General features: G+C 35.9%; 1 protein-coding gene across 4 annotated transcripts; it reads right to left on the minus strand.

Moving 5' to 3' along the window:
• Positions 1-2,112: 2,112 nt before the first annotated feature.
• On the minus strand, positions 2,113-25,174 carry LOC124635512 (yemanuclein). Of its 4 annotated transcripts, none has more exons than XM_047171387.1 (18): positions 24,920-25,174; positions 18,856-18,963; positions 18,267-18,374; positions 16,927-17,061; positions 16,334-16,465; positions 15,873-15,960; positions 15,522-15,630; positions 13,849-13,998; positions 13,072-13,193; positions 12,181-12,394; positions 11,660-11,740; positions 10,282-10,398; positions 9,817-9,921; positions 8,317-9,364; positions 7,892-7,949; positions 6,164-6,239; positions 3,026-3,070; positions 2,113-2,396 (listed from the first exon to the last, which is right to left on the minus strand). In XM_047171387.1, the coding sequence occupies exons 1-17, from the start codon at positions 25,076-25,078 to the stop codon at positions 3,037-3,039; spliced, it is 2,844 nt and encodes a 947-aa protein (XP_047027343.1). In that variant the 5' UTR covers positions 25,079-25,174; the 3' UTR covers positions 2,113-2,396; positions 3,026-3,036. The 4 variants fall into 4 exon arrangements, with proteins under 4 accessions (XP_047027343.1, XP_047027342.1, XP_047027344.1 ...); XM_047171386.1 differs by having other exon boundaries at positions 3,026-3,075; XM_047171388.1 differs by lacking the exon at positions 6,164-6,239 and having other exon boundaries at positions 24,920-25,173.
• Between the last annotated feature and the right edge of the window lie 573 nt (positions 25,175-25,747).

Here is a 25,747-nt window from a genome sequence, read left to right on the forward strand (position 1 = left end):
AACACATAGGCAGTGGTGAAGGGTGGGCGTTTTGGGGGCTGTCTCATGTATTTTTTTTGACGTTCGAAAAGTGCTGTTTTGCAGCCATGTTTGAATAAATGAGTTTAGATTTTGATTTTTATAAAAGATAAATAAAAGTTTGGTTGTTTGAATTAAATACATCATATTCATTATAAATATTTATTCATAATCGTTACATTGGGCATAATTTGGAATTTAGGATTTCAACTCACTCAATCACAAAAGAAGTTTTAACGTTTTATTTTAAACAAAATAAAACTACATACATAAATATCATATTATTTTCATCTGCGTTTGTGTAAAAATATCTTACTGCTCCACAACTCTTGATTTTGCGCATCTAGCAGTTACATGTGACAACTACTAAAATGCCTGAGAAAATAACTAAATTATCATTAATAATACAATCATGATTTAAATTTTAATTTTTTGGCGTAATTTCACATATTTTAGGCCTAGGAAATAGTAATACCAATTGACAATATTGTCTCAATCCTAGAAGATCTTAAAACTTATGAATGTAGAAGATAAAGTAAAAAAGTAAGTTTTTACTGAAACTATTGTACTCAAAAGTCGTTCGCAGTGTTGCTTACACAAAAAATAACTATCGTTCTAAATTATTTCAACATGCAAACGACAATTGAAAAAGTGGAGCAGCATTCTTGTTGGTGTTTGTCGTAAAACTAATAGCTTTATTATACAAAATACGTGTTTCTATACAAACTTAGTTTATTTATCAATAAAATTAAACATTTTTTGTCTAGCACGTGGGTCCAGAGATATGTCTATGAAAAATAAAATCATTTTGAAGACAGTAAAATGAAAAGGCAAAAGATAATCTGAGAAATTGTTTTTTAAGATACTATTTTAAGTTGATTAAATAATCTGAACGTAACTATTTTTCATTTTAATAAAAATCACATTAAAAACAAAAAATCAAGCAGTAGGTATCAAGGTATAAATTAAGACAATGAGCATGCAATATGGTTGAAAAAAAAAACACAACTTGAAAAAATAAAACAAAATATTCCATGGACCCGACAAAAGCTTAAAAAAATGCCAAAATCGACAATAATAGTCCTGATAAGCGCATCACTAGGGTCAATTATGTCGATAAGCAGATAAAAATCGACCTTTCTTATTATCGATATATTTGCTATCGACATAATAACGTGCTTAGACAACTATCGCGAGTTTATCGATGTCGGTAGATCGTGTACCTTGATAATTTGACAACATTGGTGCATATCGTTAACAGTGAGATAATTTAACGAAAAATAATATTTTCAGAAATGGATTAAATCTATATTTTCTAGTAACTGAATGAATTGAATTGCTATTTTTTTTCTTATCCCTTATTGTCCCACTGCTGGGCAAAGGCCTCCCCATTTTGTTTCCACACCTCTCGATCTTTAGAGTTCTCAGTTATCAGTCAGGGTTGTAGGCGTCCAGATCGTCACGCCACCTCTTCCGGGGCCATGAATTGCTATTAAGAATAGATTTATTGGCACTACTGCTTAGTTTACTACTCTAGTTTCGGAGCTATTAACATCAAAATTGAAAACCTCCTCCTTTTTGGGAAGTCGGCTAAAAAGCAATGCATCACAGGTTTTGTTGAATTTTCAAGAAAAATTTAACAAAACTTGTTTCTTTAGTAACTGGGACCACCAAAATTACGTAAGCCACAAAAGATTATATAAACTTTATAGCGCGAATTTGTCTGTGGATAACAGTATAAAATTATTGAACTTGTATTTTCAAAAATGTCCCACATGTACTTCTGAAGTTCTAAGTAAAGCAAAGATTTATATGTAACAAATAAACTCAAAAACTGTACTGATTTCAAAATACAATCCTACCTAGGGCTCGATTTTGCGTTAATAGTGTGACAATTGAATCTCAATAGCAGTTTTAACCTTAACGGGAATTCTGCTACTAATTTGAGACCAATCGTATAATTATATTTCATAGGTTTGTCATTGGTCTACCATTTAGTCTAAAGGGTAGTTTATAATTATTTAAAAGAAAAAATAATGGAAGACCACACGCTCCGTCATTGAGTCGTGAATGGATCTCAGTTGGATATCAATCGTATGTCGCTTAAAAATTTTGCAGTTTCGAGCCCCTGATTAAAACAGGCACAATAACATAGATACATATTATATCCTGATACGAGTAATATTTCCGAGTGAAACTGAACGAAATAGTAAGTAACACAAATAAATGACCAAGGCAACACGACCTACCGAGTCGAAAAGACCGCGTGTACAGTATAAATTGAGATACCGGTTAGTGGCTAGTTCGGCTGAGATATATAGTATCTTCATGTAACTATTACAACATCCTTGTGATTTCAACAGCGTCGACGCATCATCCTGGAACAATATTAAATAGATAATTAAATTAAGAAAGACAAGGTATTAATAATTGTTTTTTTACAGTGACAAACAGTATCTTGCCTAGCCTTTATCCAACTATATTGGAAGCTCCCAGTCTAACGGGCTACAGCTGAATACCAGTGTTTTATATGGACTGCCAGATCTGACTTCTTCAACCCGCTTATATACCATACCGACATATCGCTTGGTAAGACTAGTTGTCAGATTTTCTGGATTCTGACTACCCCGAAAACTGCCAAGGGTGTAAAAATGACAGCCGGGGCCCCCAATTTGAAATACGGCATTTCAAAATCATATATTATTATTGCTGCAGAAAGTATTTCCTTATAGCTATAGATATCGGCACGAATCTTGAGCTCTGACCTACATCTGCGCAGAAGTGATTTATTAGCAAAGAACCAATCCCGAGTGACGGCTATGACGCGATGCGCTGCGGGCCAATCACCGCTTTAGCCCGCTCCTGCGCCTCACTTCATACCACAAAAGGGACCCAACAAATTACTTCTGCGCAGGTGAAGGTCAGAGCTCAAGATTCGTGCCGATAACTATAACTTAAACTATTATTATTCCTCTTACAAATAAGTAAATATAAAATGTTTGCTCACCTGTGATGGCATTACATCCATCCATTTTGTTCAAAGAAGTGCGTTCTGTACTGAAACAAATGAAACGTCTATAGACAAGGTGCTATGTTTCGGTTTATGCAAAATTTATTATTTACAAGACATTTACAAACTTTATGAGGGTGCTTAACTTCTAGGTATGTTAGGGAAGAGTTTCTTTATTTGAAAGCATTCATACCAATTTAAAAAAATATTTCAGTATAAAGCCGGGTATCCACTTAGGTTCGCCGTGGTTTGCGATCACTGTGTGCTCCGCGAACGTGAACGTGTACAGTGTACACACTTAGGCTGCAACATCAGTGAACAAACTGCCATCCCCTTTGAGTTCGCGCAAACAACCGCTTCCCTCGCGCCCCGCCGTGCTCCGAGCGTGCTGCAGTGGATCACGACGTATCCATTATGTTTGGTTTGCGGAGCGGGCGCGTTCGCGAACCACGGCGAACCTAAGTGGATACCCGGCTTTATATAGCTCGTTTATGGAGGACCCTTTTATCCAGGGGCGCGAAGTAGTTACCACAGGACGTGGGCGACACCGCGCTGGTGGTGGGAGTTTATGCATTAATACAAAAGAATAAAAAGGAAACATAATTTCTGATGGGTTATGGGACCAACTAAAGTCAAACAAACTCGTTATGTTATGGTAATACTTTGGAATGGAATACAAAATTATCACAATAATGTTTTAGTCACAAAAGTACACAATACACAGAAAATGAAATGGATAGCAAAGCATTAGTATACATTTACAAGTGTGTTTCTAAGACCTACAAATGTTTTACATTTTGAATTCAAATTCTAGATAGGTACCAGTGGCGAGGCGTCCTTATAAGCCGATTCCCATCGGCTTCCCTTTCGAATTTCAAGAAAGAAGCATAGGTATAAGTTATAATATAGGTATAGGTATAATTAATATAATCATTTAAACGACACAATTTAAATATGTAGGAATAACAAAACGCCTACCACCGTAAAAAAAATTGTCTATAAATTACTTGAAACATTTTGCTCCTACTAAATAAGCCGCGGCTTCCTCCTCCATACAAAACTACGCTTGCGTGACGTCATCCACGCCGCGCCGCGCGATGTTCGCAAAATAAGGGCGAGCGGTAAGCCGGCTCACGGAACGGCTTCCACCAATCAAAACTCGCGAGTGAACGAGAAAGAACGCGTCAAGAGTAGAGTAGCTATATCTGTCTACGCGCGAGTGACAGCGCTTTCTCAAATATGTAAACAAACAAATCAGACAAATTCACTCTCATTGTTCTTATTTTGTTTTAGATAATACCATTAACAATTTGTTCTTTGTATTACTTAATTGAATTTATTAGTGTGTGTACGTATCATTTGGAAATAACATAGTTCGTGTGTGTGTTGTAGTTACATTATGTCAACATAGAAGGCGTTGTGCATTTTTATGCAAATCCTGAATCGCGGTGTTAAGATTCTCCGCGATTTAATGACCCTAGTTGGGAATTTATTTATTTTTATGAATTCACCTAGTATATAATTTTGATAATTTTGATTAAATAGTTGGCAGTATCATTACTCCCTACTAATTCCCGCGATCGCACTGTGTGACCTGGTACTCAGTACAAGTACAGTACAGTACTACAGTGTGTGTACCTAGTGAAAATAGAGATATCTACGTTGAAATGATGTATTTTGATACGTAGACAGTTGGCATCAGGTTTCTTTTTAATGTACCTATAGCATTTATCGCATTAGACTGTTTTCCGATCCGACAGATTGTTTACTTTAGGAAGGAACTTATTTTTCAAGGTTAAGTTTTGAGAATAAAAACGCGTTATAAAACTCGGGCACGCCGCTCGGGTGAATTACCTACCAATATTACGTCTATATTAAAATTACTAACGTCCTGACGGATAAATACCTACGATAAATATCAATGGCTAACAGGCCGTTGTAAATTAAATACTTAAAATGTATTGTTTCTAGTGCCAAGTTTTCTCAGATTCTAGTACCTAGTTAATATACCTAACTAAAGATAATAAAGTTTTATAGATATTAATAATCTGCCGGATTCCTCGAGAAAACATGTTCAAACTATCAGTCTCTCAGTCAGTGCTAAAAGGTGGACTGAGAAATTACCTCCATTACCTCTCCCCCCCATCCCTGAGTACTTCCCCCCAGTTTTTTTTTTTGCTGCGGCTTCCCTATTTCATTAAACCACCCTTCGCCACTGATAGGTACCTATAGCTATACATGACTTACAAATAAAGTTTTATCCCAGAACTTAATTGTCTCTATCTAAAGCTACATTTATACAAAATTATCAAAAAAAAAAATAATATCATCCTAATTGTAATAAATTACGAAAGGAAAAGGCTTTTTTTTAATAAACAGCATAAATAACAAACTAAGTACGTAATATAAGCGTTTAATTATTTTACATTCTATTCTATATTGTGGTACATACATATGTAAGTATGAAGATGATTACAAAGTGCAAAAATGATGAGCATAATTATAATATGTACAAAGCATAGAGCGTGAAGACGTGGCAAAATAGTTGGAACGAGTTAGCTGATTTTACATTATTTACTTTACATCGTTTTAATTTTTTTATCGAAATATTTGGAAGTTTCAGAGAAACATTAATAAAACAGACCCAAAACAGTGTGTATTTTTTTTTTTCAGTACAATTTTTTTTTTCACTACAGAATACACTCGTTACAACCCAATTAGAAGCTGTACAAGCACAATGCCGAACACAGAGTAGTAGCTAAATGGAGTTTTCACACTAATGTTTAATATAAAGATCTCACTCGAACAAGTGAGATAACTTTGACTTCGATATGAATGTTCAGGGAACTTAAAAAATATATACTGGGTCAAATACGGACTTGCTTGACCTTCATGACCTCGACTTTATCGAGGCTTTAAATTAACCAGTTTAATAATTTTAACGTATTAGATTCGTAATATTGAAAAATCACCAAAACCAATTTTTTTTTTGTAGAAAAATTATATGACGCGGTATCATTACAAATATAATTTTCAACCCCGACTTTTCAATCTTTTCAATATTCTTTACAATCTTTTTTAACGTCAAGTAAAAACTCCATACGCTACAGTATCCGTGTCGCTGCGTGCACTTACAGCTTGTCGGAGTCGGAGGCGTTGTCGTAGGCGGCGCGGGGGAAGGCGGGCTGGCTCGAGCACCGCGAGTGTTTCGCTAACAGACATAAACATCACGCTTACCCTAGTGATTTCACTTCACTTTACTGTTACAACCTTTTTATCACCCCACTATGGGCCGCGGCGTCCTCTCACATGGAGAAGGATTGAGCGTTAATCACCACGCTTGCTTGCGGGTTGGTGATTTCAGACTATACAGTCCAGGTTTCCTCGAGATGTTTTCCTTCACCTTTTATCAGCCATTGGTGTCTAACATATACTTAGAAAGTATATACAAACTTAGAAAAGTTGCATTGGTACTTGCCTGACCTGGAATCGCACACACACCCACATACTCAAGAGGTTGGTCTTTACCCACTAGGCCACCACGACAATAATTTATCCTTTACCCCCTTGTAATATCATCATCTTCCGAGCCTTTTCCCAACTATGTTGGGGTCGGCTTCCAGTCTAACCGGATGCAGCTGAGTACCAGTGTGTTACAAGGAGCGACTGCCCAATCTGACCTCGACAACCTAGTTACCCGCGCAACCCAATACCTCTTGGTAAGACTGCTGTTAGACTTACTGGCTTCTGACTACCCGTATATGTTGTAATCTTTACCCCCATGTAATATGCGGGGGAGTCTTGCTCGGAAATGGGCAGCAGCATCTCCGAAGCTAAAAATATCTCATACTGCGCTCACCAACACGCGTGCCCAGCGTGGTGAATATGGGCAAATCCTCCCAACTCTCACAATGTTCGATGACAACAAAAAATTTGGCGAAAACTATACCTCCAAAACCTAGTTGCTCTAAAACAGTGGTTCTTAACCGGTGGTCCGCGGACCACTGGTGGTCCCTGGAGGCATTCCAAGTGGTCCGCGAAGCTTTGCTTCGCGACGTTGCTGCACGTTATCTAACTTTATTTTTATCGACTTATCTATGCGCACGCGGGTTTCCGCAACATTTTACGTAATTTTGGTATTGAGTCTTAAAAAATAATTAAAATTTCGCGCTCGCTTCGCTCGCGTATTCAGAACCTATATATGCTCTTATTTTTGCATTTGTCAACAAAAAAAAAGTTAAGTACGTTTGGGCTAAATTTTAAGTAATATTTTGTTTAAGTACGATGAAAATTTCGCGCTCGCTTCGCTCGCGCATTTGTCAAAGGACTCTCGATTTGGGCAAACCGATGGGGTGGTCCCCGGCAACACAAACTTTAGTTAAAATGGTCCCTCATGCCAAAAAGGTTAAGAACCACTGCTCTAAAACCTAGTTTATAGTGTTCCGACTTATTGTGTTGTACAGATCTTTATATAAAAACATGACGGTAGCCGTTCTAAGAAAACTTCACAATAACACAGGTGATGCTACATACGTATTTACGCCATACATGTTTATGTATTTTTCATGTTGATATTTCTGCTAATATGGTGCTCTCTTTTACTATTAAAAAGCTCATCATAAGTTAAACGATTTCCCTTTTTAACCCTTTGGCAGTCAAAGCCTTGAATAATATAATTAAACTAAGCACTCGATAAATAAATTACTGATTATAAAAACCAATTCCAAATACTCTGTAGTCCCATAAGGAATTAAATAGCAGATATACAGTTCTTTATATTGGTAGCCTAAAGCCCAATTTCCCGTAATTCGAGGGTATAGTATTATATTAGATGATAGGAATAAAAGTGAAAACGATAATTACCGTTTGTTATAACTCCTCCATACGAATTACTGTTGAACTTTGTAGGTTCTTGAGAATGCTGAAAAGTACAAAACATACATGTTAATTTCTAGTAAGTAAAATACATATCTATGATAAATAAACTTACTATGAAAAATTTATGTTGCGACACAAGTTGAAACAATCTTTTTTATAGTATGATGAATTACTCTTTGAAGACTACAATTTGTTTTCCATTGAAAAGGACACAGAAAGGATGAAATCATGCTTTAACTTATTTATTAGCAAATGCATATAGGACATTACATTACAAACAATTTTGAAGGTATGGATGTTTATTTCTTTTTCACGCAAAAACTACCAAATGGATTTTGATGAAACTTGGCGGTAATAGGTAAAGTTTGTATAACAGAATAACATACTTTTTATATGACTGAATTTCTCACCTCCATCTCCCTAATATTTCTCATAATTGTATCAATTTCATCATTAGTAGGCTCTTCACTGTCACTCTTGCGCACTTCCTTATCCTTCCTACAATTGCTATTACTGAGTTTTTTGTTCGCGTCACAGTTCACACGGTTGGAAGGCACTGTCTCACTTTTATCACGTTTCTCACTTTTATCACTTTTTTCAGTCCTATTGTCTTCCACTAACTCAACGTCACTGCTACTATCGTCAACTGCTAACGGTTCTTGCTCACTTAAAGGATCCACATCTGATATTATAACAACATCTTTTTTCTTTTTGACCTCTGGTGGTCTTTTATCAGGTTTTGCAAACGTTGGGGAGTGGTGTACAGGAACTAGGGCTGGTCTTGGGATGTTGTTTTCCGAGACCCTCATGCTTTCAATCTGCTTTTGAGGAATTTCTTCCTTTAACTTTGGACTGGGGTCTTTTTTGCTTGGCTGGTAACTGGTGTCTACGTGTAATGGGGAAGCTACTCTCTTTTCTTTGATTTGACTCTTCTCTGATTTCTTACTCTTGTCCTTTTTAACCATTTCGTTCAATGCTGCTGGTGACTTTACCCTTATGAAGCCTGAGTGTTTATCCGTTGCTTGAACATTATTATTAAGTTTTTTCTCAGGTTTAGGAGGGTTATTGGGTACTGGTGTAATAGTGATGCTGCCAATATTGTTAGGAGGAATGTATAGTTCTTCTTTCTTCTCTGTGTCTTTTTTATCTGGTTTCTCTACGATTAAATCTTTGCTGATTGAAAAGGTGTTCATAATATTGCCAAAGACTGAATTTTTGTTGACTTTTGGTTCTTCAGTTTCAGTTTTATCTGGTGATGGTTTGCTGGTGGTAGTGGTGACGGTGAGTGAGCTTGGGAACGTGATGGGTTCCGTGAAAGTGGTTGAAGGGAGGGTCTCGCTGCGCTGTGGTTGGGGTTCGATCCTGGGTGGTGCAGGCTCGGGCCGCTGTGTTGGTGGTTGCGATGCTGAGCCGAGGCGTTGACGTTTCAAGTCTGATACTTTGATTTCTTTGCTGAGACTGGAATTTAAAGATGCCTTGTTTTAGTTATATGTAAATTAGATATGCTTTAGATTGATTTGCTGACGGCAAAATTAGGTACTGCTTGTTAGTGGTTTTTGATATGATTTAAGGAGTAAATAAATTACCACATTTTGTAATTTATTATTGAAGTTTATAGTAGATTCAATATTGGCATTAAAAAAACATATTTAATGTCTTTCTCTCTGCAACGATATTATGTACATAATTTGAATCAAACACATAAAGAATCTAGTAGTACTTAAGTACTCAAGAAACTTAACTTAGAGTACTTAAGACTCAAAAATGCAAATAAAAAATGGAGTAAGTCCTTTTTAAGTCGAGCCTTTTACAAAGTTAATGTACAATTTTTATTAGGAAGTCTAGTAGGAATAAAAACCATTATATAAGTAAGTATAGTGATGAGTATATAGGGTAGGTACTGTACTCACTCGGCCTGCCTGAGCAGTGTAGGCATACGGACAAAGCCCGCGGGGAACAGCGGCAGCACCCGCGCGTGGAGAAGGCGGGCTGCCGGGGCCCCCGCGCCTGCCAACCTGCAATATAAACATCATAGCTTTATAAATTGCTACTTATATTGATTCTATACCCACGGAGATTAAAGTGACTAGCGGAAATTATATAACGCAAAAACTTATAAGAAAGTGGCCCTTTTAAGACAACTTAAAATAAAAACTAATGATTATACCTGTATGTATACTTTAAGATGTACCTAAGTGTAATCAGTTCTATGCTAAACTATTGTTAACTTTGGAAAAAACTACACAGGCTTTTGTGATGGGAAACTAATGGTTTAGGGATGGAGAACCTACAAGAACCATGGCCAAGATTTTCTTACATACATATATATGCGTGTTAAAAATGGCATGTAAATTCCTAATAGCAAGTGTGCGTACCTGGCGGCCGCGGCGAGCAGCGCGCGGCTGCGCGCGCACCAGGGGAAGCGTCGCTTGGGGAGGCGCTTCTCCACGTGCGGCGCTCCCTCCGCTGCCGACGCTATCTGGATCTTCTTCCTGTAATGTTTACCGAAACAGTTCACTAATTATGGAAGATAATATTGAGCTTTAACAGAAGAATAAATAAAGGTAGATAGCAAATCATGCAATGAACATCTGGAAATTATTACTACACAAAGTGTAAATTGAAATCAGTCACTAAGTTTACTAAAATGCCCAAAAACTATTACACAAAATCCAATATAGGCATGATGACAAATTTTTAAATTCCTTTGTATGATGTAGGTATACGTCTATTTTATATGAAAAAATATTAATTTCAAGAAAATGCGAAGTTTTTTTATCAAATAATTGCATTTTTCTCTGTCCACTTTGAATCCAGCGCGAAAACGCTTGTCAGTGTCATGTCGTCACTTGTGACGTCACGACTGAAATTACAAGACGCAAGTAAACAACGCTCGTGCAATAATTAAGTTTTTTGTGTTATTAAATATGAATTCGAAAGTGCATAGGTGTTGTGGGGTCCCCCAGTGTAAGAACACATCCAAAACAACTCCTGATAAGTTATTTGTGTACGTTCCTCACAATAAAAAAATACGAAACAAGTGGCTTAAACTTGCAAGGCGAGATTCAAAAGCAATATTGCCCAGGGTACCACTTTATTTTTGTGAAGATCACTTTGATGTAAGTTATTACATAGTTCTCTAGATTCTAACTTTTAAACTAATACACTTACATGGAAGTTTTTTTTAATTAAACTAGTATACTTACATGGAAGTTTTAACATTTCTAAATTCAGCTGAACAAAAATCTTTATTTGATGCCAAAAACTCTCCCAGCATTATGATATCAATTCTAGGCAAATTAGCGCTGTTTGCCTTGATAAATCCGGGCTCCATAACTCGTGTTATACACAATTAATTAATTAAAAACAAAGATCGCAGTGAAAGTTCACAATAACGAAATGTGAGGTTCGCGCGCTTTCGCGCGAGTCGTTTTGAGAAATGACGTCACGAGCTCTGATTGGTGTTCAAGATATCATGGCGGATTGCCTTATTTCGTAATTGTATTTTATAAAAATACATATTAATCACATTATTAATAAAGAAAACAATGCGCGTTTTATATTCCAAGCTTCAAGTTTAATTTAATAAATATATTATTTTAATGATTTTTGATTACTGTCATCATGCCTATTGTATTTGTAATTAACTTTTTCTTTTATTATAATAAACACAAAAGTTAGCAGCAGAAACAATCTTTCAACTTTTAATATATAATTTAAAAAAAAAAAACACATGAATTTATAATTACTGACCTCTCTTCTTGTACTCGTTCACACTCGGCATTATAGTTAGCTATCATAGCTGGGGTACGCTCATCTATTAATGCTTTTAACCTGGAAACAACAAATGATTAGCTCCTAAATATTAACATTTTGAAACCGATAAAGGTTCTTTTTAATTTATACTCAACTGTACTTAAAATTTCACAGTAGGTAACTCGCAGATGACTTTTTGCTACATCAGAGATATAAATATTTACCTACATAAAAAGTTCAATTTACAATCATCAATCATCTTAGGTTATGAGAGGCATAAACCAATAAATGAAATAATCCATATTAATATTATAAAGCTAGAGTTTGTTTGTTTGAACACGCCAATCTCAGAAATTTTGAAAATTCTTTCAGTGTTAGATAGCCCACTAGTCAAAGCAGGCTATAGGCTACTTTTTTGTCCCGGTACGGGCAGTAGTTCCCACAGGATGCGGATGAAAACGTGAAACGTCAACGTGGAAAACTAGTTAACTATTAAATATTTTCAAAAAGGCCCTTACCTAAGTAAAGTCTCAACAATCATAGCCTCCCTCTGTTCAAAGGTGAGTGTGTTAGGATCAAAATTTTCTAAGTCATCATCAACTTTACGTTTGACGTTACGCTGTGTTGTTGACGCAACTGTTGATGTTGATGACGCAACCGTTGATGTAGATGTTGAGTTGGCAGTGTTGGCTGTCGCTGTCGTTTGTTGAGCAATTGTTGTTGTTGACGTTGCTGTAAATGGAATAATAAAAGAGGTTTGTGTACGTTTTTAATTGTCATCAAAATATTATTGAGCTACTTATACGACATATGCACATTATTGAATTGATTAGCTATGAAAGTAACGCGTTTATCATGTAAATTTTAAATTGCTTTAAAACTTTCAGACCAGCCTGTGGCTTAGCAATTGAATGGTACGCCAATTTGGATATTGCTATACGTATATATAGTTACTTGGTGCATCTTTTTATTAAAGATAAGACTAATATTATGAAGAGGAAAGCTTTGTTTGTTTGTAATGGATAAACTCAAAAACTACTGGACCGATTTTAAATATTCTTTCACCATTAGAAAGCTATATTATCTGCGAGTAGCATAGGCTATATTTTATCCCGGTGCGGGAAGTAGCTCCTACGGGACGCGGGTGAAACCGCGGGAAAACGGCTAGTTAAAGATAAGATAACTTTACATATTTTGTAGCCACTAGATAATACGTTACCTTGCATGTTTAATACTTATAAGTGGCATATAGTTGGAAGGAATAGTGAGTGAACCTGTGTCTGCGCAAATGTAATCTCCTTACATGAGAACAGCCGCCGCAGGCAGATAATTGGCTAGGAGGACATCATCATCACTTATAAGTATTCTAAGACAATGAATGTATAATATAGAAAAGCTCATATATTTACTTGTAGTAGGCTGTGTGTGTCGATGCTGCAACTTAGCGCGAGAAGTACCCAGCGCCGCCGCCGCCCGCGACCACGACGCACTGCTTACGCTTGTAGTACTGCCCGACAGCGCGGAAGATAGTCTGACAAATATCATAAAAGAATATTATAACAGTGTTGTTTTCGTAAAACCTGATGGCAGTTAGCAGAAAAATTCCGTTTTTATAATTAATTGCCCTATAACTCGTTCTCTATGTAACCTATGCTATTTAAAAATGGTTTCTGTGCAATGACTGGCGCAATATACAGTGAGACAGTTTAGCGAAAACTATACTTTGTTGCTTTTGGATCCTGGAAGAAAAAACAAGAGTATTATACTTACAACCACTTTGTGAGTCTACGGAGTGTCTGTTTAGGGCTCCATAACTTTTACCCAGATCAACTAATTTAGATGGATTGTTTGACTAAAAACCTGGTTCTCCATTATAGTTCGGCCATTCAGAGAATGCGTTCCTGACACGTCGCGATTGAACTGACGACGTAACTTTGCAATGGCGTTGCAGTTACGATAAAAATATTTTTGCTGGTTGTTTACCGTTTTAACAATTGAGGAGCATTAAAACAACATTATTATATCAATAATCAATGAATGTTATTACGTCGTCAGTTCAATCGCGACGTGTCAGGAACGCATTCTCTGAATGGCCGAACTATAGTAGATCTTAGACATGTATCATCATAGACTTTTCAAACAACGACTTCCTAATTTAATTTTTTTGAAAATTATTTGCTACATACCTGACAACAAACTGTTCTGAAAGTGCCATGAGCTGTTTCCGTGAAGTGGCGGGGTTCTGCGCGAGTGTCCGACTGACGAAGCTCTCGAGAGACTCTAAAGCTGCTGCCACAGGAGCCGGCAGTTTCGCTTCCACTTTCATTTCTGTGTCCCTGTGGGGACAACATCATCTCATTAATTTATCTCTCGAACTTTTTACCAACTATGTTGGGGTCGGCTTCCAGTCTAACCAGAGGCAGCTGAGTACCAGTGTTTTATAAGTATCTGACTTCTTCAACCCAGTTACCCGGGGCACAACATTATTATTTCATTTCAAGATTGTATCACTCTATTAGTCATAGTAAAACTGGTAAAGATTTTGATGAAATGTTCACTAAAGAAGATCAAAACAGATAGATATATTCTTTATTATGTACACCAATTAAAAATCAACAAGAACAAACAAAAATTTTGAAGTTGGTGACACAATGGGCGGTCTTATCGCTAAAAGCGATTTCTTACAGACAACCTTTGGATGGATTATGACAAAAAGGAAATAACCATATCGCAGGTAGTTTTGGTGCACTATGTATATAAAATATTATTAAAACTTAGCAATAACAAATAAAATATAATATATGTATGGTATATACAATAATAGATATATATAACAGAAATATGTATATATATATGATATATATTTAAAGTTGCCAATTAAACTTGACAATAGTCTGCAACAGTATGGTATTATACCCAATTACAAATTGGAAAGGTAGTGTTTTTTTACCAGGTTCTTGAAGACTGCTAAAGCATGCTATGCATTCCACAACCGCACAGCTTGAACGGTAAAAAATTTATCAAAGAAATTATAGTTCGGCCATTCAGAGAATGCGTTCCTGACACGTCGCGATTGAACTGACGACGTAACTTTGCAATGGCGTTGCAGTTACGATAAAAATATTTTTGCTGGTTGTTTACCGTTTTAACAATTGAGGAGCATTAAAACAACATTATTATATCAATAATCAATGAATGTAGTTACGTCGTCAGTTCAATCGCGACGTGTCAGGAACGCATTCTCTGAATGGCCGAACTATAGTGGAATGCATTGCCATCTCTAAGAAAAAAAGTCGTGGTGGCCTAGTGGGTAAAGGACCAACCTCTCAAGTATGAGGGCAAGGGTTCGATCCCAGGTCAGGCAAGTACCAATGCAACTTTTCTAAGTTTGTATGTACTTTCTAAGTATATCTTAGACACCATTGGCTGTGTTTCGGATGGCACATTAAACTGTAGGTCCCGGCTGTCATTGAACATCCTTGGCAGTCGTTACGGGTAGTCAGAAGCCAGTAAGTCTGACACCAGTCTAACCAAGGGGTATCGGGTTGCCCGGGTAACTGGGTTGAGGAGGTCAGATAGGCAGTCGCTTCTTGTAAAGCACTGGTACTCAGCTGAATCTGGTTAGACTGGAAGCCGACCCCAACATGATTGGGAAAAGGCTCGGAGGATGGAGGATGGATGGCATTGCCATCTCTAGCCTCAAATTCTCTGATGACCTTAGATATTTTGCATGTGTGTCATTAAGGAACTTAAAACGTTTTTTGAGATAGGATGGGTTTTTTGGATTGAACAAAATGTTGTACAGTAAAAACAGGATATGAGTATTCCGGCGAAGCTTACTTTTCACAGTAATTCTTACCTGGAGCTGTCAGAAGTGATAGCGTTTTCGGAACTGGGCGCAGGTTTAGACGTTGAGTCTGACTGCGATGTGCGCGAGTCTGCACTCTCGCCCTCGCCGTGAGCGTTGTCTGAAATTAATTAAAACGAAGAGTAAATAAATGTAAATATAATAGAAAAAAATACGTATCTATAGTAATATTATAAAGAGGGGAAAAAAATATTTTTGTTTATTTTTATGTAATGGATAAACTGAAAAAGCTAATTCTTTCCGAGTAACATAGGCTATAATTTATGGTACGGGCAGTAGCTCCCATGAGACGCTAAACCGCTGTGTACGTACTAAATAATTTGTTAATGAAATAAAATTTACCATCAGAAGTTTGCTTCCCAGATGTAGCAGCTGAAGAGTCAGTGCGCCGCACTTTCTTAGCTTTCTTCTTTTCAATCTTCTTATTTTTCTGTTAATTACACATAATAACCATAGGTTTATTGAACGGGCAAGTTTTTGTGAATTATTATCATCGTTATTATTTCCTCTGCAGATGTTAGAAGCAGTATTTTTAAATAACAGTATTATACTTTTAATTATTATTATGCCAGGCTATGTACTAGATATGAGAAACTAACAATGTGGTCAGTAATAGGAAATAATTACAAGAATGATAAAAAGAGACATTGGAACAAAAGTATACCAACTAATTACAATAATAACAATTAGGGTAAATAGGAGCTGAAATAGTATTTCATTAATTAATAAATCCACAATTCCTACTAAGTGGCAGTTCTCCACAGATTGACATCAGTGCAGTTAAAATTAATTATACTATTTACCTTCTTCCGATGTTCAGTATTGTGTGAATCCACATCACCGTTGGCGATGGCTTTGGGATCCTTTACATCCTGACTGGACTCGGAGGAGCTTTCTGATGACTCTTCCTCACTACTGCTCGATGAGATACGCCTCTGTGATAAACAAAAATACATAAATATAATATGCACATTAACATAATAGCTACAGGTAAATAAGTAGGTGGCATTCAATGATTGGCACGAAAAAAGGAGTTGCTGTGCAGTTTTTTCCATCATTTCTTTTTTTAAATTATGGAGTGAAACATGTTTTGGAAGCTGGCCGTATTTTGTGAAATTGCCCTTAAAAAAGCGCTGGTCTTTTTTTTACTCCGTTACCTTACTTGTTTCACTGAATTTTGAAGTATAAAGCCCAGACTAAACAGTGGTGAAGTGTAGTGTCGATTTTTTCAAATAACCTCTACTTTTTACGCCGCTCACTCAATAAGTAGTATCAATGTCGGATGAACTTCTATTGGTTGTTCCAAAATTGCCCTACTAAGCTTCTCTCAGGTGGATTTTGAGTTACAAGAAAGCCTACATATCATCCAATTGAGTTAACAGTTCTCCAAGCTCACCTTATTTCTCCTGCCGGGTTCAGCATCAGATGTAGCAGACTGATTCTCAGGCACACTCTTGAACTCCAGAGATCCGCAGTTGATGTAAAACCCGCCGTGTAGCGTGTCGCACTCCGGAGGGATCATCTCATCGTACTGGGAACAAATAAAAAGGGGTTAAATTGTAAAATTATGGTGAAGAAAATGGTGTTTTACTTTACTTTTCTTGTATATGAGAATGAGAATTTGGTGAGAACGCGCATTTGCGAAGCATTAACGATTTCTCGTACAATGTATGACAATTTGAGGTGGAAATGTCACTTCAAAAGTATGTAGTTCCTACTGAGACGATTTTATAAAGATTTTTTTTTCACAAATGTATGACTCATTAAACCAATGAGAATTTCAGAAGCAAATTAGACTGAAATACCAACATTAAAATAATTAATTATCCTTCTGGCGCAGTGGGGTAATAAATCACATTAGCAATAATAAGCATTCAGTTATTATGTACCTTCCTAACGTTTTATATGTTTGAAGGAAAATTACGTACATACTTGATTTGTATTACAAAAATCTCAAAAAAGAGTTATTCCAAAACAGTGTCAATAGAAAGCTAATTCTAAAACGAGTATTATTCTGGAAACGATTGTATATTCCGGTGCGACAGTCCCAACTGCTAGTCTAAAATACCGTGACCCAAATACTACCGTTTTGGCTTACCACTTAATTGCTTTTATTACGTATTGTGAAGTTGGTTATTTTTAACCCTTAACGCATAATGAGGTAAGTTTGGCCGGTAAGTGTGTCTGTCTGTGACGTGTGAAGAACTATGATCTCTTCAAGTAATAGAACGATTTGGATATGTTTATTTGAATGTAGAAGTTTCTAATTCTTAGGATTGGTTCTCTTTAAAATTCAATAGCAGAATAGAGGAAAATATTTTGTCCTGAATGAATCCTACTAATATTATAAACGCGAAAGTTTGTATGTATGGATGTATGGATGTTTGTTACTCTTTCACGCAAAAACGGCAAGACCGATTTGATTGAAATTTGGTATTTAGATAGGTGATACCCTGGATTAACACATAGGCTACTTTTTATCAACACAACACGCGGGCGAAGCCGCTGGCGGAAGCTAGTTATTAATAAAATAATAAAATTAAAGCCACAGTGACTGATTTTAATTTTAAATTCTTTCCTGGAAAATACCACCATAAGTATAGGCAAAAAAAAGCAAATCTTATCAACTAACTGTGGAGGAGAAATTCACAGAAAAGCAACTGAGAGACGACAGGACTAAGTAACTTGCATAATGAAGGTTCTTTCCAAAATTTTGTTTATTTTCAAATGTCTTACCCCATGTGTGTTGTCGATGAAGGAATCATTTTCATCGTAGCCAGCGCCAATATCCGCAAAATCGTCATGTTTCGACCTGCCCTTGCGGCCATATGTGCTCTTTCCGCCCTGAAATTTTATATGAGGAATATAATTATAAGCCTATATACATGTACCACTTTATTAATTTAATCAAGGGGTTGGTATGGAAATCATGATTTTTTTATACTCACAAAGAACAAACATAAAATAAACTCCCGCTGTTTGGGAAGTACATTAAAAATCGAATCATTCTTTTTTTTCGTAATAAATATTGTATAGAAAACTGTAGTTTGTAGTAAGTGATCCGCTATCGAGGCCCAAAGAACTTATTACATAGTAAAGATTAATCAAAACCTGACAACATTTTGAGACATTCATTTTCTAAAGAAATAGTATTTCAGAGTAATTAATTTTATATTATTTGTTGTTCATGAGGGGATAAAACCATTTGGTTCTTTATAATTAACATTATGGTTTCCTGTGCTTCTACACCTATGGCTATGTGTTACATGATAAATATAGCAAATTATACATATTTATAGCAAAATAATCTTAAAAGGAAACTTACATATTTCTGTTCAAACTTCCTGGCAATGCGTTCCACATCATCATTGTTCTCTGAGAATGGGTCCAGCCCTGCTGTCTTACCATTTTCTCTCTCTACTCTCTTCTTCCTCTGAAACAGAATAATTAAAATCATTGCTTAAAATGCTTTATTTTTAAGTCAGCTGGTATCAAAATACTGCCTTCAAAAACTGCTGCTTCAAAAAAGTTCCTTATGAAAGAAAAGACTAGTAGAAAGTCTCAAATAAAAGGATAAATAATATTCTGATTTCCTTATCAAAACCCTAAATGACATCACGCAAATGTGATGATCAATATACCTACATTACTTAGCCAGAAACAGCAGTGAGTCAAAAAACCGTTGTAATGCAACAGTGAATGACTGTTAGAATAAAATTGTGCCAATCGGTTGCCATGTCAAAAAGTTTTCACGATCGCTTATCTATGAAGGTAGGTATACCTAGTGCTCGAAGTTGGCGGAAGCTTAAGATAGTGGCTATTCTGACAGGGTACAACCGACAGTTTTGTATGAGAATAGAATAGGCAGAAAGCAATAGTTTTACTTTTAGCACACCTATTTAGTCATGAAAAAAAAAGTGAAAAAGCTTTTAAAGAGGCGATAATCGCTTAAAACCTACCTACCTTAAATAAGGTTATTTTTATATATTTATTGGTTTGAAGGATATTTTTTTTATGTGCTACAATTGTTTTATAGTATCCAAATAACTCTTTTTTGCTGGTTTAAAGTTTTAGATTCAAAATTGTCCATAGACACTACAAATCATGTAGGTTATATTACTAGACACTTGTACCTAAAGATTATGCTAGATGCTAGATCTACGCGAACACATTATATAATAATGCTGTTATGCCTTAGTAGGTCAAGAATAGGGCATGCAATTCCGGTAAAATAAAATTTACCGGTAAAAATTCGGTAATAAAAATATTTTTACCGGTAAACCGGTAAAGCGGTAATTTTTGTATTTTTTTAAAATGTGATATTATAACCATAACGTTGGGTAGTCTAAAAGCAAAAAAAAAAAATAAAAGTACAAGGTGGTAAATATTTTTTGTGACGTGGCCGTAACAAAAAAACATGTCAGTACCATCCGTACGCGATGTCGCCGACAAAATGCAAGAGAAACGGCTGCGATGGTACGGACATGTAAAAAAGAGACCACCTGAATACATCGCCAATGTTATGTACTCAATCTCGATATACCCGGTCAAAGTGTTGGTTGAATGTCGTAATGAATGACATGAAAATCTACGAACTCGAAGAGGAAGATGTCCAGAATAGAGCGAAGTGGAAGAAGAAGATACGGAAAGCGGAACCTGTCACAAGACGGGATAAACGCTAAGAATTACCGTGAAAAAAAAAAAATATTTCTTTAATTGAAGTGAAAGACCTTTTTTATGGTACATCGTAGGCATTTTATGGACCAGGGTCGCGGTAACTCTTTCGAATAATCCCGCAGCCCCGGCAGGCATTGGCCCTGCTGGGCCCCGCTGTGTTTGCTGATATCTCCTTGAGGAGCGCGTGGAACAACGCGCGCCGCCGATACGGGTCTGTTGTCTATGCAGACGGAGGAACAATGAGCCACCCCAACTCACCGCCCACAGACCGACGCCTACGGTGGCCGGGAGTCGTCTCTCGATACTCGGCGCCCGTGGTGTCTTCATGGTCCACTACAGCGGCTGAGATGAGTGGTGCGAACTCGCAGTCGCTCCGCCGTCTCCTTCTCGTGCATGACTGCTTCGCAGAAGGAGGCGACGGCTTCCCATTCACTCCGGACCATGGCTTGAACCAGGACCGGACGCGAGAGGTTGCCGCTGCCTATTGCCTCGACGACGACACGTTACCCTTGGGCGTTACTCTTCCCAGGCAGTGCACACCTGGACTGTGTGCTCCACCTTGTCCTCAGAGCTGTCCGCATGGTGGTGAAGTAAAATCCCTTGCTCTGTAAGGTCACAGAGTAGGTAAAATAAGCGTAAGCTACATTTTTACCTAATATGAGCTGACAGGAAAATCAGAATAACCGAATAAATAAAATTTGTTTAGATATTATAAATTAAGATGAGAAAGAAGATTTGTTTCTAACCTAGAGATAGTTAAGGAGCCACATAAGCTTACTTTCCTAAAAAACAGCAACTTTAACACTCTTACAATATGTAATGTAGGTACCTATGCAATATTAAATTATGTTCAGGCTACATAATGAAGATTTGACGTCAAATGAACAATTGCTATATTTTATCAGAAAAAAGTAAAAACCGGTAAATTACCGGTTACATATTATTTTTACCGGTAATTTAAAAATCGCGAAAATGGGCGGTTTTACCGGTAAAACCGAAACCGGTAAACCGGTATTGCATGCCCTAGTCAAGAACCTTATTTATGATGACTATGTATGTGGTATGTATTTACAGTAAGTATGTATTTACAGATATGTGCACTATAAACCTTGTGGGATTCTCACGTTGTCATTGATGTGCCAGATTATGAATGAACAGGTCATTTTTCTACTGTGAACAAATTGTTAGCATGATATACCTTTGTGAACTTATCAATTTCTTGGTAAAGAAAACTATTTGATATTCACTTATTTATGCTTGTTTTTAGCAAAAAAAAATATCATGATAATTTAATAACTTGAAAATTAAAGAGTTGTTTCCTAGTAATAATACTAAAAGAAAGTCGGAAGACCAAACATTTCACAATTAGTTTTGGCACCTTTTCAAAATTATAATCCACACTTGTGAAAAAATACTGATTCTGTTATTAGCATGTTTTTCTGGTGAACGATTGAATATTAATATAATCATGAAGAAGAAGCTGCGTGGGGAAAGTTATCAAATTTTTGATTGCATTACTCAGCTGCATATGGTTAGACTTGAAGCCGATCCCAACATAGTTGGAAAAAGGCTAGGCAGATGATGTTTACCATGGATGTGGTAAATGATACTGATAATCCATAATTCATAATGTCTATTGAACACAAGCTAATGTCTAACTAGGTCAGTTATTCATGAATTAATCATGGTATTAGAATTTACTAATGCTGCGAGAACCCAACTAGATTATAAATATTTTTCTAATCAAATAATGGCTAGGCTAAATGTTAATTATTTTTTAAAAGCAGTAAATTGGACTGGCATCGTACAAAACCAGTTTGTTGATATTTGTTTTCAAGGTTTTTGTAGGAGTTTATTACTTTACAAAAATGTCATTTACATAGTAATTCTCTGTCTGAAATGCAGGGGCTGTTTTTCAATGAGTTTAAAAACTCTCATCTCTTGAATCCAAAGTGCTATGATTAAACTTTGAAAACTTCTTAGTACACACTGTGTTATTAAGTTATTATGCATAGGGTATGATTATTACTATGACTAATCATGTCAATCTCACAGATATTTGATTGTAAATTACTTAGAATTTATTTTTAAGTACTGTGCGGAATGTTTTGACCTTTTTAACCTTTCCATTTAGGTAATACTTTTATTCTCAAATAGAGAGACACTTAGATGAACTTATTAATAATTTGCAAAAACAATAACGTGGGCTTATGGTAATTTTTATAGGTAACACAAAACAAAAGATGTCACATGATTACCAACCAATAAGACGGTTTGTGACGTCAAACCATGCTCTGATTGGTTGAAATTTGCATAAGATTTCACCTTGGTCTATTTTCAAGTGTATTGAAATTTATAGATTACCGTTATCTTGTCATACAAGTAGGTAATTTAATCAGTTATTTTCATACAATAAATTGATTAGTTGCATTTACATAATCCTTGTTGCAAACATGAGTGAGAAAACAAAAAAAAAAAACATTACACTCAAATTGGGAGCCTCCTTTTTTAAAGTCTGTTAAGAAGAGAAAGTATAAAGGCGTACTGCATAGACAATCGCTAATGTAAAGCGCGATTCAAACAGTTTTTTTTCACAATAGGAGACAGACAATACATTACAAAAAGTTGATAATTTTTAACACCTGTCAAATAAGGACATCGTAATTTGAACTCTAAGTTCTAAGACATAAGGACTATTTTCAATTCCTTAGCATATTTACATAGACATTTTTATCTGGCTTTTTTATAGAAATAGGTAATAGATACAATTGAATAAGTAGTCTATTTACGTTATAGGTTGATAATTCTTAATAAACGTTTCGTGGAATACGTAAAAAAGATCGATTTACTATAGTGGCCTTGACAATGACCCGAGTGAACCCACGCTAAACGCCTACCAAGGTAATAACATTATCTATGAAAAAAAAAACCTTCACAAGTACATTTTACGTGTGAAAAAATTATAATAAAATAACACGTTTAATCTTGTTAAGACAAATAATAAAAATATGGTACTTAAGTATTTATACGTTATCATCGAATGAATCATTTAAGTACACAATTACATCATCGTGATTCAAATAATCTAGCTAAGTGGGTGAGGTCTACCTAGGACAAAAATAACAAAATAATGGCCCATTGTTATTTCAATATTCATATTTCCCACTTTTAAAAGGCCTACGTGACCCGCTGTGCATGGAGCGAACACAGACCTTCCCCAACTAGAAAAATAAAAAGGACTCATTTCCACAAAAAAAAAAAATATAAACATTACTTATATCTGTAAGCAGAAACACCGTGGTAATCCCAACTTACATTCACCAAACAACAAAAATATAAACAGTTTATTTACAAAACATTATACAAACAAAAAAGCTATTCAATAATAGACGCTATTCCATTGACATAACGGCGATAAAAGCGCGCCATTATTCGCAGAAGGCGCGCGCGCGAAACTGCACGCACACAATTAAAAAAAAACAACCAGCATCCAAAAAGTTTCAACTAACCTGTTTCATGAAAAACGAAACATCTTACCGCCATTACTAACCCAATACTGCATCGCGAAAAACCTGAATGTGTGATAACACTACCTACATAATATCCGTTTATAAATACATACCTACCTACTTAAACATCCCATAAAATACAAAAATACATTAAAACAAAAAAATACGTCCTCAAATTGCAACACATACAAATCCCAATCAAATATTTACTCACACACACATGCGCGCGCAAACAAGTACATAGTGCACTCGTACATAACCTATGCACATTATATACTCATTATACCCATATCGATTGAGAATAAAGGCATAGGAAAATAAAAAAGCTCACAAAGAAGCAAAGGTCGTGATACGATCTGCCAACGCGTGCATTTTGCAAGCGAAACCCAACTTGGCAACATTGCAGATCAAGTTTGAAAACAAATACATAACCAAACATTCTATATACGCTCACAATACATAATAAATAACCCCTTCTATCGGTTAAATTTAATCTCATTATCCTAATAATGCGTTAGAGCAGTACAACGCTACGCAACCTAGTGTATCTGATACCTACACGCATTCTCTATCTCATATTATATGATAAACATACCTATATACTACTTATATACACTCCAATTGCAAACATATGTTCATACTTTCATTTACAATGTATTTTAATTAAATCATAATAATGTAACCTAAAATCATACTTTTTACCGGACACCGTACACAAATTGGCAGGTTATCCTAGGTCATTGGATTCAAGACTTTCGCGTGTTATAATGATATCGTACGCAATGCATTATCGTCAGCACTCATTATACAAGTTATTTATATGGCATAACAGTGCAAAAATTATTCATATTGGACCAAAAACAACTTTAATTATAACGTGTTAGCGATCAAAACATTGCTCTCGTAAAATGATGTTCTAAGCCGACAACGAACTTCTATGATTGTTGCAAACATGGCGACCGCTATCTGAGCTTCTCGAGCAGCCCGTGGACGCAAATTCATGTCACAAACCTAATACAAAACCGTGTAACGTAAGCAAAAAATATCCTAAAACGATTTCAACTGGACCCTACAAAACCGGCCATAGCCGCTGTCCAGACAATCGTTGTGCTTCGAATTTTTTTTAGCTGATTCCCTGCACTACAAAGAGCTGGAAAACCAGTATGGTTGCGTAAATTGCTATGATTTTCTGTTATAACTTACCTCTTCTGCAATGACTAGTTCCTTGTAATTCAGCTCCGGATATTTACTTTCGTTGCTTTCATCCAAATTTATAGTTAATCTCACTGTTTTGTTCACATTATTCTTTGCACTTTTTGGAGCACCCACTGTTATAAGAGTAGCACGTTTAGGGTCCGACATTTTCCACCAAATTCGAGTATAAAATGATTTTTTTCAAAGCATGACACGACCTGCATTTTCAAACTGTGTAGCACATTGCCACCATGTTGGTATTCATTGTTTGGGTTGTGAGCGCCCCGGTTGGAATGCGAACTAAACGCATTGTTTACTACATTTTCCGATAGATGACAGGTAAGTTTTTGTATCAGTGCTGAAAGATGTCGCTACTTTCGCACGAATTATTTTATGTAATCATACAATTACGACCGAAAAAAACCATAAAACTTTAAAGAATCATCATTACAAAAATGTAATACCAAAACATTTCAAATTTAACTACAATTTATACTTAATTACAGCTTTAAAGTTAACAGCAAAAAGATTATGACTTCCTTCCGCTTTTAGAAATTTGTTGTTTAAGTTATTTCCTTTGAATGCAACAGATGTCGCTTATTGAAACAGGGAACACCAGCTGGTCGCTGTTTTACCGACTTCCACAGATAAAATTCGGACAAACTTGTCAGCCTTTTATAAATTTAAAAATAAATAAACTACTTATTTTTTAAATTACCTAATTAAACGTTATATCACATTACAATAATCGTGTTTTATAATTTATAACTATTTTTTCCTGATTCCTTATTCATTGTTGAGTACGGCGGCATCTATATGAAAATTCTGCAATTAATT

Source organism: Helicoverpa zea, chromosome 13 (genome assembly GCF_022581195.2).
Source record: "Helicoverpa zea isolate HzStark_Cry1AcR chromosome 13, ilHelZeax1.1, whole genome shotgun sequence".
NCBI lineage: Eukaryota > Metazoa > Arthropoda > Insecta > Lepidoptera > Noctuidae > Helicoverpa > Helicoverpa zea.

Bases quoted from the DNA above. Each gene is read 5' to 3' on its own strand.
- LOC124635512 (XM_047171386.1), bottom strand. From the start codon at position 25,078: ATGTCGGACCCTAAACGTGCTACTCTTATAACAGTGGGTGCTCCAAAA. The intron at 10,399-11,659 runs GTCAGTAATTAT...TAAACATTACAG, and splicing joins GAACGAGTACAAGAAGAGAG to GAAGAAGATCCAGATAGCGT. The intron at 6,240-7,891 runs GTAATTATCGTT...TATGTCTGTTAG, and splicing joins TGGAGGAGTTATAACAAACG to CGAAACACTCGCGGTGCTCG.